We start from the raw sequence: 13,208 nt of genomic DNA, 5'->3' as shown, positions 1-13,208 counted from the left end.
TATTTTCATATTTTTCGGCTCCTGTTGTCAGACAGCAGAAAAACAATTATCCTGGCATGGATCCGCTGCCACTCTGATCTCATCTTTGTTTTATAGCATTAGCATCATCATCTTAAAGCAACATCAGCATAACCCCGTATTATTGTAATAGCTACACTGAGTGTTTGACTGAACTGGTATTTAAAATGATAGATGCTGGATGTTTTTTTCACATTAATGCTCTCTAGTACCATTATGCCATTATTTTGGGGGTTCCTTATACCCACTAAACCATCAGGGGTTTTAGGATTTTTCTAACAATATAAGTGCAACTAACTTTGTTAAATGAATAATATAAGTGCAACTAATAGTTTCACTTATATCGACATGGTTTTGCAAAATAATACAATTACTACTTTTGCTCGTCTTCTGTTTTATTTCTAATCCGTCTCATTCATTGCATTTAATAATTTAACAGTCTTAAACAACTGTGCCTGCAGTTTAATTCCTCTGGCTGCAGGCCCCTTGTTAACTGCAGCCACATGGATGGATTTAGGACTGTTTTTTGATCTTAATTCAAAAGTGAGGATGGAAAGAGCTGCCTTCTTGCCTAAAATCAAGGGTTTAAACTTGCTATGATGCCAAGATTGGCCTTCATGAGTTAGTTGAAGTGAGAATAAATAAGTGACAATTCAATTTAGACTCAGCTTAGCTATTAATTAAGACTTTTTGGACCTAAGAGTCAAATCAAGCTTAAATTTACTATTTGTGACCTTCTGATCTTTCAGACCAAACCTCTAGCCATCTTTTTTATTACCCTTCTCTGACGCTTGGGTCACGGTGACAGCAGGCTTCTACAGCTCTTCCCAGGCTTCCCTTGTCACTCTCAACTTCGGCATCACTTTGGCTGAGACCTGATACTGAATGTGATGAATGTAATGTTTTTGAATAAAGAAGTAGAGATATTAAATCATATGTAAGAAAATTTACATATTTTTTATTTTCTTCTCTAGAAAAAGAGAAGAAAGAGGTGTCCAAGGAACCATCAGAGGCGAGCGTAAAAGAAGAAGAGCCGATCAAGGAGACAAAAAAGGAGAAGAAGGAGTCATCCAAGGAGAAGAAGGAATCCAAAAAGGAGTCAACTAAAGAGCCCAAAGAGGAGGCAAAGAAGGAGTCCAAGAAGGAATCATCTTCTTCCAAGGAGAAGAAGGAGTCATCAAAGGAGAAGAAAGAGAAGGAAAAAGAGAAGGAAGGGAAGGAGGCAGGAGACAAAAAAGTGTCCAGGAGATCATCAGTTAAAGTGAAAGAGAAGAAGAAGGAGCCAGAGGCTGCGGAGGGTTAATAGAAACAGTGCGATAACATAATATGCACACACATACAGAAACAAAGCATGTCTAAACAGCATATACAGATACAATATGCACATCTGGGGGCTCGTACATATAAATATACATGTGTTTATATACAGTTCACATTTAAACATATACAAAGCCATGTAATTCAATCAGACACAAATACACATTTATATTCAGTATACACAATAAATACAGTAAATCGACTCAGTCAAGGTCACATGTCTTAGCAGCAAAACAGTTTCCTCCTATTGGGATATTTACATGTTCTAGTAATAGCTGATCTCAAAAACACACACACTCTGCTGATCCACCACATCCAGTAGTTTTACTGTACCCACGGAGAGTGAGGAGGAAGGCAAAGTTGTCCTCCTCTCAGACATTTTGCTGACTTTCTCCTTCCGCCTCAGCAGCAATTGAACCCACAGCCCAGTACCTCCCTAATCCCCAACCACGCCCCGGCCCACGCTTACTTCTGGCTGTGACGTCGCACCCGCCTTGTCGCCCCCTCGCATGGCACCAGGCCTTGCCTGAGCCTCCCCCGTCTGTCCACTAAGAATAAACCGCCTGAGACGTTCAGCCATCCTGCTGCTTCCGGGTAAATCAAGGCCACATCCTACATTTGGTTCCGTCGCCACCCCCTCCGACCTGGGGTTTTATTTTTTTAAAGCTGGGATACTCAAGGACATGCGGTGGCTGATGGACACATAATTGTTGCTGTGGGGTCGAACCTGAGACTGTTTTTGCATGATGGAAACCAACAGGGTGTTTCCTGAAAAAGCGGCGTGGCAGTCCAGAGTCTACACGGCCAGTTTAATACTCCAGCCTTTTCTGCTCATCCTTAAATAGTCAGGAACATTGTGAAGGGCAGGCTGGTTTTAACAGCTGCGTACAGCAATGTTATCGCAAGATGTTTGCACCAGAGCAAGAAATGTCTTACTGCACTGTACTAAATGATGTCAAAGAGTTAGTTCATTTACAGTAGAGCAACACTGCATATTGTCTTACTTTGGGTCGTGTCTTGTCTTTGTAAAGTAGATGTGTGTGTGTGTGTGAGTGCGGAGGGGTTTCCAAAGATGTCCGACAGCACTTCTGTCTAAGCGCATAGGTCCCTTTACATTTCATAGTCAGAAACATCTTCTCTTTACTCTAAACACCACAAATGCAACCATGTTCAAACATTTTTGAATTATCAAGTCAAAAAGTATGCATTATTTAGGCACCAGGAGAGGGAAGTTTGAAAAGAATATACAATATAAATAGAGTTAGCCAGTCCTCATAAAAAGACGCAAAATAAGATAATTACAGAGGCTCTTTGGTGAGTTTATCATACTGGAACTGGCATGTACAGACTGGTGAGTTTATTGGTCAGCTTAGAATTTAAATGTCTGTACTGGCTGATCAAATTTACAGCATACTGTATGTGCAACACTGAGCTTGAAGGGTGGAGATGCGAATCTGTCTGGACAGTTGAATATAAACCAAAAAGCCGTTCACTGAGTTTTTTCCCCAGACGAAACAATCACTACTTGTTAAAACATATAGTTGCGTCCCTGGTTTAGAGATTTATAAAACAAATATGTGATATTATATTGTAATATATAATTTTGGACACACTCACTCATACAAATCCACTTAAAACGCATAAATTTAATAGCTTTGAGCTATATTTAAGTCAGAATTGAAGCTTATAGACTTCAGCCATATGATCTGTGCCAGCAGCAATCCCAGCGGCTCTGCACTCCTCTACAAGTCAACTGTAAGCATCATGTCTTTATGTTTAGTTTCAGCCCTTCTGTCTGCTGGGAAATTTATATTTAGTTTGTATTGTGTAACAGAGTCCCTGTTTGCAGCAGTGCCTACGGCTACTGCTGACTGATCTGATCAAGAAATGACATAGTAAGGGTGTATATCTTATTTTTGTATGTAAATATTTTAAAATGTAAACTTTGAGCAGAGGTAAAAACGGATCAGCCGAAACCAGCATCAGCTCATCCTTGTCAAGAAGGACAATTAGGTTAAGTTTGTGCTGTTATAAAGGGTTCCCAGTGAACACAAGGTACTACATGGCAATGTTTTGAATACCTTGAATGTTTATAATGTACATTAGGTTTTGTAATTGTTGTATTAGTGGTGCAGATTTACCAAGCTCTCGTTCCGAGGTTGCTTTTTGTAGCCACAGTTCATTTAAAAAAGAAAGTTTCTGTACTCCAGAATAAGTCACGACTTTGTCATTAGTCTGCAGCAGGTGCAAGATCACCAACGATGTGAATGAAATAAACCATGTTTATGAATGTTTACTAATAAAAGTAGTCAGCTGTAAGTTATCAAAGGTAGTGCTGTAATTGTGTTTGGTGAACTTTTAATGTTTATACATGCGGTGTGATTTCCGTCTACGGTGCCCCCTCCCTATAATGCCGTTCACCTTTCGCGTTCTTGCTGTTTCGCGGATTTTTTTGTGTGCAATTTCGCATGCTTTTTTTTACAGCGCATTGTGTTCTGCGTCCTCATTGGCTGTAGACCACTGTCAATCAGTCTCCTCCATGCCATGTCTCCTGTACAGTACAGAATGCGTTCAGCTTGTCGAATTTACATAAATCTGCGATCACTAGCAGTATGACTCTGAAGTGCTGTACTGCATATTTATAAATTTCCCCCCCAACAAACACAACAATGTAGATGAAACATTTTGCACCTGCGGTAGCACCCAAAAGGCAGAGGAAGATGCTAACTATCTGTGATGGACCGAGCAGCGAAGGAAAACATAATTGGTTAAATCATGCAAAAAGAATCAAAATCTTGGGCCAATAAAAGAGGTCAAAATAACAGAACTCTACTCAAAGTTGACAACAATACTGATTAATTCTGAACCAAACCAGTTATTCATTGTCCTGTAAATTAATTCCTATATTTAAAGAAAGACAAATGTGAACGCAATGTTATGTATAAGCCTCTACACTAACATGGTGGATATTACCAGCGTGTGGCTGTAAGTGCAGCCATCACACTATCGCACAACAAGCTGGACTTCTGGACATGCTAAAGGAAGGTAGGAGTTACTGTATTTTTCAGATTATAAGGCGCATTAAGCGAAACAAAAAAGCCAGATAAGTCAAACTTTACTCAAGTCATTGTTCTTGCTTCCTTCACTTCCGTACCATTGATTCATTAATGTTGTATTCTCTTACAGCTGCTCCATTGCCATGTTCGGGACCTGAAAACAGGGTATGATCTTTACTTTCATTCTATAATACTGGACTTATTTTTCTACAAAGGTTTAAACTTTAAAAGTGTTTAAACAAGAGAGAAAAGTGTGCACATGTTCATGCCTGTCTGAGAAAACTGTATAAAGTGTGTAGTGAGGGGTTTGACAGCCGTAAAACATCTATAATAATTGTAAAAAATAAAGTTGGCTACTTTGCGGATATCACCTATCGCGGGTTATTTTTAGAATGATAAACAAGGGACCACCGTATATTTGTCTTTGCTCTCCTTGTGCAGTAATATGGTCAAAACATGTCACTGAGCTGAATTCTTCTTTGCAGAAACACAACAACAGTCATTTTTCTTCCTGCAAGGAGAAGTTCTCCACTACTCTTCCTTTGGCGCTGAAGCTGTAAGTAAATCATAACTGTTAGAAATTTCCTGGATTTCAACACCAACTTTTTTTCAGCTTCACAATATTTAATGACTTTTTAGTATAAAACAGCACATTTAAAAAATCAAAGAAAGTTCCCATTTCCTCAGAAAAATAATATCAGTTTCAATAGCGTGTCACAGCTTTTCATCGGTCAGACATCCAACGTCATTACAAAGAAATACACTGACATGGCTTCTTCATTCAACCTTTCTTTCTTTGGTGTGGTATGGTAGACCATGTGAGATGGGTTTGTCGGTACAAAGGCTTCAAAACTGACTGTGATTCAGACTTCTGGTTCAATTAGCAGCTCATGTTCATTCTAATTGGGGCGATTGTGGCTCAAGAGTTGGAAGTTCGCCTTGTAATCGGAAGGTTGCCGGTTCGAGCCCCGGCTTGGACAGTCTCGGTCGTTGTGTCCTTGGGCAAGACACTTCACCCGTTGCCTACTGGTGGTGGTCAGAGGGCCCGGTGGCGCCAGTGTCCGGCAACCTCGCCTCTGTCAGTGCGCCCCAGGGTGGCTGTGGCTACAATGTAGCTTGCCATCACCAGTGTGTGAATGTGTGTGTGAATGGGTGGATGACTGGATATGTAAAGCGCTTTGGGGTCCTTAGGGACTAGTAAAGCGCTATATAAATACAGGCCATTTACCATTTAATAATGTTGCAAACATTAGATAGTTTCCACATTTTACAAAGGCATCCAGTGGGGTCAGTCATGCCACAGTTTGGCACCATTTCTAAATTACCCCAGGCATCTTTTTCTGCATTCTGTATTTCTGCATATCAGATAACATACATACATAATAAGTTGTTTTATTTTAATTTAGAGGTCTATAGCTATGGTGTAATTATAACCACTTTTTTATATACAGTGATGCCTAATAATAGATGGATACAATCTAAATTAAATCACAACTATCACACAGAAAACTCACATCCATTTTTTATGATAGTTCTGTGACTAATACCTGTTATGGACCCCTTTTGCAATCAGAACTGCATTAATTCTTCATAGCATAACTTCAGTACGGTGTTGGACTCATTCCTAGGCATGGGTATCGTTTAGGTTTTATCCGATACCGGTGCCAAACCGGTACTTTTGAAATGGTGCCGGTGCTTAAAGAATGGAGAACACAAACTTTGTCCAAAAACCTCTCATGTTTAGCTTTTTTAATGGATTGCATTTATATAGCGCTTTTCGGGACCCCTCAAAGCGCTTTACAATACCACTATTCAGTCACTCTTACATTCATACACTGGTGAAGGCAAGCTACAGTTGTAGCCACAGCTGCCCTGGAGCTACAACTTATTGTAATAAGATAACAACGCTAGCCTTTTCTGCAGCTATAGGGCATATATGGTATCACTCTTGGCTGGAAGCAGTGCTTAAACAATGGAAGAAAAAAAAAAAACACAAACTTTGTCCAAAAACCTCTCATGTTTAGCTGTTTTCCACTTTTTCTTTGGTCATTTTAGCCTTTTTGGCCAGGGTGAAGGGAGCATCTGCCATTAAACAAGAAGACAGCCGCATGTAACTACGGCAGTGTTTGCTAGTTCACCTTATATGCATTAATTTAATAACGTGGTTAGCCTACTCAGCGTAAATTACACACGAACAACATTAAGCTACTCACGCAGAGAAGAACGACTGCTGCTGCCATCACCATCCGTCATCACTGGCTACACTGGCAGGGCTAGGGGCCAGGACTCTCCTCTTTGGGTTCTTGGGGGATGTCGCTAACTCCGGGTCCGATAACAGGCACCACACCCGCAGTAGATGTGCTGCTCGGTGTGAGGTCTTGCAGCAAGCTATGAAATACGGTGCATTTCTCGGCTTTTAAAAAAACATTATGCATCGCCAGGTGTTTCATCACATTCGAGGTGTTACGTCCTTTGCACAGTATCACAGTATCACCCTAAAGCACTTGTTGCAGGCTGCTGAGAAGTACAGTGAAGTACAGCCAGACTTTTACCGCTTCGCCTTGGGCACTTTTAATCTGTAGCTCTGCTCTAAAAGAACGTACGTACCTGGGCCTGCCTACTATCCTTGCAAAGGTAAAATGATTGGCTAGAATCTAAAGTGTATGACATCTCAGGGAAAAAAAGCACAGACATGTGCGCTACTTTTCGGTCTGGTTACTACCGTTTATGTCAGAACCGGTGCCATAATGGGACCAGATACCGGTACCCATCCCTACTCATTGCTCAGATATTTGCTCCATACTGACATGATAGCATCACACAGTTGCTGCTGATTTGTCAGCTGCACATCCATAATGTAAATCTCCTGCTCCACCGCATCCCAAAGGTGCTCTATTGGATTGAGATCTGGTGACTGTAGACCATTCAAAATATGCCCAGAAATACCCACCAGCATCCTGTAACAAAGCAGTTGGGGTGGATCAAGGCAGGATGTATCCATGCTTTCATGTTGTTTATGTGAAATTCTGACCCTGCCATCCAAATGATGCAGCAGAAATCGGAACAGCAATTTTGGTGAACCTTTGTAAATTGTAGCCTCAGTTTTTTGTTCTTACCTGACAGACATAGTACTGAATGTGGTCTTGAGCTGGTCCTGTAGCCCATCTGCTTAAAATTTGATGCATTTAGAAATGCTGTTCTGCATGACTTGGTTGTAACCAGTCTTTACTATTTACTATTGCTATCAGCTTAAAGCAGTCTGGCCGTTCTCCTCTGACTGGAAATTCACTGGATATTTTCACACCATTTTCCGTAAACCCAAGAGTCAGACCAACCAAAATCTTGCCGTGTTCAAAGTCACTTAAATTACCTTTCTTCCCATTTTTGATCCTTAGTTTGTTGTTCGGTCTTTTTGACCATGTCTGTATGTATAAATGCATGACGTTACTGCCATGTAATTGGCTGATTAGATATTTGTGTTACTGAGCAGTTGTAAAGTTGCCAGTGAGTCTATAATAATTGTTGCAGCAACTTAGGTCAGCAACTTGTGCATATTTAGCATACAAACTGGAGCAGCCAGGGATCGAGCCACCAACCTTCCAGTTTGTAGATTTGGTACTCTACCTCTATCCAGAGCTACACCCTCATTACTGTACATTCTGATGTGTTTATATTTATGTTTAAAAAGCACCAGAAGTTCCTCTGAGATGAATGAAGTTCTAATCTTATATTTGTAGCAGAGACGAATCCACAAGAAACAAAATGCTCATTTAGACTAGTTACCAAAGCTTCACCTTGGAGCAAAGACGTGTCTATAGGTCTTTCAGCATGCTTCATTCAATTTCACCTTTTTAGTGCAACGATTGCTTAACTTAGTAAATCTTGGGACAAGATTTTCTTCTTTGAATTCCAGCAAAGATGACCTTTTCACATGGGCAAACGGTTAAATGTGCAAATTTCCATCATTTCTCACACTCTTACATTTCTGTGTTTCCACAGAGAGTTGTGGACAAAGAGTGAAAGCCAACCTAACACTTGTCAAGTTGAGAAACGGAGCTCAGTCTGACGACTTTTGAAGTGATCCCCTTTTGTTTATTCTTTTCCCCTCTTTTTGGGCTGCACGGGCGAGATCAGCTGCAGATTGGGTAACGGTGCTAAAGCAGAGCTGCTGCTGTTTAAGTTGGCAGCAGCTCCCAGTGTGTGTACATGTAGGAGCGCTACAGATAGAGTTACACTGCCACAAAAACTCTCTCAATTTTTGTTTCCTTTTCTCATTTGGTCAAATATTTTCATTTCACTCTTTCAGCTCATACCTGCCATTACGTCTCTCTTTTCAAAAAACGTGATCTTTGTTTTTCTTTAGTTATATTTATCCCCACTGTCATCTGTCTTTACAGTTTCTCGTGAATTTCTTCTGTTCTTATCCCTCTTTCCTCTCCCAATGTTTTTTTTCTCTCTGTTGTATCCTACATCTCTCGCTCTTGCTCACTCCTTATCAGTTTCTTCCTTTCGGTATTTTTTTTAAAACTGTTTAGGTTTCCATTTCCTCTTTCACTAACTCTTTCCCAATCTCTTACTTATGGTCTTGATTATCTTCTTTCATCGTCCCTTTTAACTTTCACCCTTTGGTCGGTCTCTCTTAGCATTTTATCCTCTTTCCCACCACTTCATCCCTCCATCTGTCATCCCTCACAGAATTACCTGACTCTCTTTGTTGTTTTCTTTCCTCTTTCAGCACTTTGCAGCTCCTTCTCCACCCATAGCAACTTTTCCTGGAAATCTTTAACTTTTTCAAAAGCTCAGGAACTCAAAAACTCTACCCCCTTTGTCCACATGACGTTCCAACTTTAGATCTTTGGACATATTTCTGACCTTACCAAAAAAAAGAGAAAAGAATAAAAGAAACTCCCTGCATCCCTGGAGCACAAACAGAAATAGTTTTCGATATTTGTGTAGAATAATAAACATGCGTCGGGTACGAACAAATGGAAATGGTCAAAAGAAATGGATTAAACTCAACTAAAGAGACAGATGAAAAATATCTCATAAGGTTCGAGGAGTGTTTGAAAATGTTACACGTCCACTGATTTATGGTTCTTGCAATACTTATTTTTGTATGTCAAAATCGGTTAACTAGTCACACAGAGCTCAGCTCTTCCTGCGAAATGAATGTTGCACAAGAATCGGTCACATGTCTAGTCAGCGTGTTAGTCTCACACTGGAGTGTGTTTATCTGGAGCATTTTTTGTGTGCCTGTAATTGTTTCGGATGAGTTTGCGTTCTTTTTTCATTTTGTCCTGTTCTTTTTTTTCTTCTGCTCATTCTCTTTTTCAAACTCAGCATTCATCTTGAAGGTTGAAGATAAAATAAAGATTTCCAAAAAAAGGCCGCTGCTGTAGAACAGACAGCTAAAAGATCCTGTGCCAAATCCAGGTCTGTTGGATGCCCAAGCTACTTTCTGTTCCACCATTTGGTTCGTTTTTCCGACACAAAACAAATTAGTCCCCACTTTTTCTTCCTGTCTCCTTGCCTCCTCCTTTCTTTACTTTTGCCATTTCTCTCTGTTTCATTCTGCTTAGTGTTTATGTGTTTTAAACACTTTCCCAGATTTAGTTTTTTTTTCCTCATCAGTAACTTCTTCCCTCTTTCACGCCTGTAGTAAATCAGCACTGATGTGAGGAACCACTAAACGTAGCTGCACACACCCAACTGTTAAAAACATCAAACAATACTTCAACAATCAAAGTGTAACGGGGCCGCAGTGGCAGTTTGGACAGAGCGCAGAGTTGGGATTCAGACACTGAGGAGCAGACGTCTCTTCTGGGGTTTTATTTCCAAGCTTATTTCTGTCTCTCTGGGTTTAAGGCGTAAACAAACTGGATTAGATAATTGCCGCATCATTTTACTCTCGCTGCAGATTTGAAGCGTCAGCAACATTTCATTTCTGCCACGGGGAACTTAAGCTCGGATTTCTTTTTTTTGTGTGAACAATACTGATCCTGTGTTTTGATCCCAGTGGAAAATTACAAGAAATGATCTTTCCTTGGTAACGCAGCTACATTGTGTTTTTACTTCACAAAGTGATGTTATCACATTTCAGTCTTTTATGTGAAAGGACAATAAAAAATAGTATTTATGATATGATTTGTTCCATTTTGTAAGAATTCATCTTTGTGTCCATTTTTGCCATAAAATTATTTAAAATAAATACGTTTATTTATCTACTCATCACTTAATGCACAGTGTTTTAAATTTACAGAGATTCAATACAAACATCTTCAATATATTTGCTATAAAAACACAGTTTTAGTGCAATAATATTCCCTGAATTACACCGAATCAAATTTTATCTCTTAAAAAAAAATGTAGGCATTGACTTTAATTTTTGTGATCATGGGAAATAAAAACTGAAAATCATAATTTATACAAGTGTCATGAGTCAGAGTGAAAGGTTTGTAAAATTTCTCCAATAATAACTTTTATGAAAAATATCTTGTCCCCCCTGAAATTATACTTGGATTCAAGTTTCTTTGCATCTCTCTGATCATTTCTCTGGTGATTTGTCTATATCATGTTTTCATGACACGTTGGCAAGTTATATGAAACCAAAACTAAATGTGAAAGACCCTTTTAGTTACGCAACATAAAAATAAAAATATATTAAATGTTGGTTGTCTTTATTGGAGAGGTTGAAGCCGTCAGGGAGCCCTGTTGCCGTGGAGAAGGTGTTGCTTGGCCTGCAGAGATGTTTAGGTAGATCATAAGGGTCAAAGTGAGTATTTCTTAATGTTGTGGGATGATACGTGTATGTCTCCAAGCTTCAGAACTACCACTCTACTTCTTATTTTAGCTGCACTCTTTAGGAGTGGATCATCTGCTTCAATCTCACCTCAGCATCCTCCTCTGTCACATCAACCCTCTGCATGTGCTCCTTCACGACCTCCATTATTTTCTCTGAGGTCTTCCTTGTTTTACCCATATTCACCATCCTTTCTCCAGTATCTCCAAACCATCTCAGCCTTGGCTTTCCAACTTCGTCTCCAGACTGTTGAACCTGAGCTGTCCCTCTGATGTACTCATTTCCAGTCTTGTCCATTCTGGTCTCTCCCAGTGGAAATCTTAACATCTTCAATTCTGCCACCTGCAGCTCAGCTTCCTATCTTTTTATCAGTACCACTGACTCTGAATCATACATCACAGCAGGTCTCACTACCATCTTGTGAGCCTTATCTTTCACTCTGGCAGTTCTTGTTTTCATAGTGAAGCTTAATAATTTTTGGCTGTACTTTCAGGTATTTTCTCCTGCACATAAACAAACCTGTTGCTGAATGTGTGCAATTCACTTTGTCTCACATCAGCTGGGTTTGAATTCCTACTCGTTATGTTTTTTTTTCTTTGACATGTAAAAACAGCCACTCTCAACTGATCTCAAAGACGACATCCCCACATTTTAATTATAGTTTGCTCTCTTTAATGTCTGATCCAGCTTCCAGGTTTGCTGCAGCATTGATTCCCCTGATGGACTATTTCCACAAGTCACTGTGTGGCTTCTAAACTTTACCTTATTATGATGTATTAAAAACAAAAACCGCAAGTCTCCCTTTTCTAAATGCTAGACATTCTTTACATATTTGAAACCTGCATGGATTAAAAGACAGTCCTCGTGTTGAGAAGAGCATCTTTCAGGATCTTTTGCTTGTTAGGCAAATATGTGAACCACTACACTGTGAAGCCTGCATTGATTAAAAACACACAAATGACCCTAGCAGCACTTTTATTTTCATAATGATGGTTTTTGTAGGTAATGCTTTTTGGCCCAGCTGAGTGGCATTGTCATGTGAAGGTCTCCCTCAGTCATGGGTGTAATAAAGAGAGCTGGATAACATAATCTACCAAGTTGTTCTGCTTGCTTCCACAATTTTAGCCCCTTTTGATCATGCGCTATGTAGCTATGGGATGAAATAAAGTGTCTTCTACACTTTCCAAATGTTAATCTTATGAATGGATAAGGGTGTTTGGTTTTTTTAAATAATAAAACAAGTCATTTCCTGAGGTTTGTAATACACTCAAAGATTTGTTCACCATTTTACAGCAACTACTGTTCCAGTGTCCAGTGTTATTGTCTCTTGGAGGAAAAAGACTTTTTGCGCCAGCGTTAGTCACGTGATATGAGAAAGTTGTAATAATGCTGTTTGGCCACTGTGCAAAAATCACAGCACAGTTCCTTGCTTCTGTGTGTGTTCCTGTGCTGGTCCAGAGCAGCAGGTAATGAGCTGAAAACTAATCTCTGCTGCAATCATGGAAAACCCCTCCTCGCAACTGCAATTTGACTGTTTTTCTTTTTCTAACTTGAGCTGAAATTTACAAAGTCAATTATCTGCCAAGTGAGTTTCATGACCTTTGGGCCCTTAAAACCTGTAAGAACAGCATTCCTTGCTTCCTTCCTGCAGAATGTCCTTTCTGCAGATATGTGGCTTCTGTCCGACAGCAGTGATACATGCCAAGAGATTAGCTTGTAGCCCGACTTCCCCGTAAGAAACTTGTAAAACCAGATGAGTACGCAGCGTGATAGATCCCAGAGCTCCCGCACTAGTACAGCAGCTCTCTAAAAACATACCTCCCTGCTCTCTGAATGATACATGGAAAACACTTCACTTCTTCACATAAGCAGCTTGAGCTGTTAGTTACGTCTTGAAATATACAAGGCACCAAACCCTCCATTTTGCATTTACACTTTACACACAGTTTCCAGGGTGTTCGTCTGAGGCTGTTCATAACTGCCTCCATAAACATCTTAAATATCTGCAGTTTAGTTCA

The 13,208-nt window shown here is 39.9% G+C and overlaps 1 protein-coding gene across 1 annotated transcript in view; it reads left to right on the top strand.

Annotated features, from left to right (window-relative positions):
- Positions 1–1,887, top strand: part of bbs9 (Bardet-Biedl syndrome 9) — a 171,725-nt gene extending 169,838 nt beyond the window's left edge. Inside the window, exons 23-24 of the mRNA XM_085364938.1 lie at positions 993–1,316; positions 1,742–1,887. Coding sequence (XP_085221064.1) covers positions 993–1,316; positions 1,742–1,887 — 470 coding nt within the window. The remainder of the gene's footprint in view (positions 1–992; positions 1,317–1,741) is intronic.
- Positions 1,888–13,208: the final 11,321 nt, after the last annotated feature.

Source organism: Diplotaxodon limnothrissa, linkage group LG11, assembly GCF_057381915.1.
Source record: "Diplotaxodon limnothrissa isolate DT_005_m linkage group LG11, D_limnothrissa_male_GT1.1, whole genome shotgun sequence".
Classification (NCBI taxonomy): domain Eukaryota; kingdom Metazoa; phylum Chordata; class Actinopteri; order Cichliformes; family Cichlidae; genus Diplotaxodon; species Diplotaxodon limnothrissa.
This window is presented reverse-complemented; position numbering and strand designations above follow the sequence as displayed.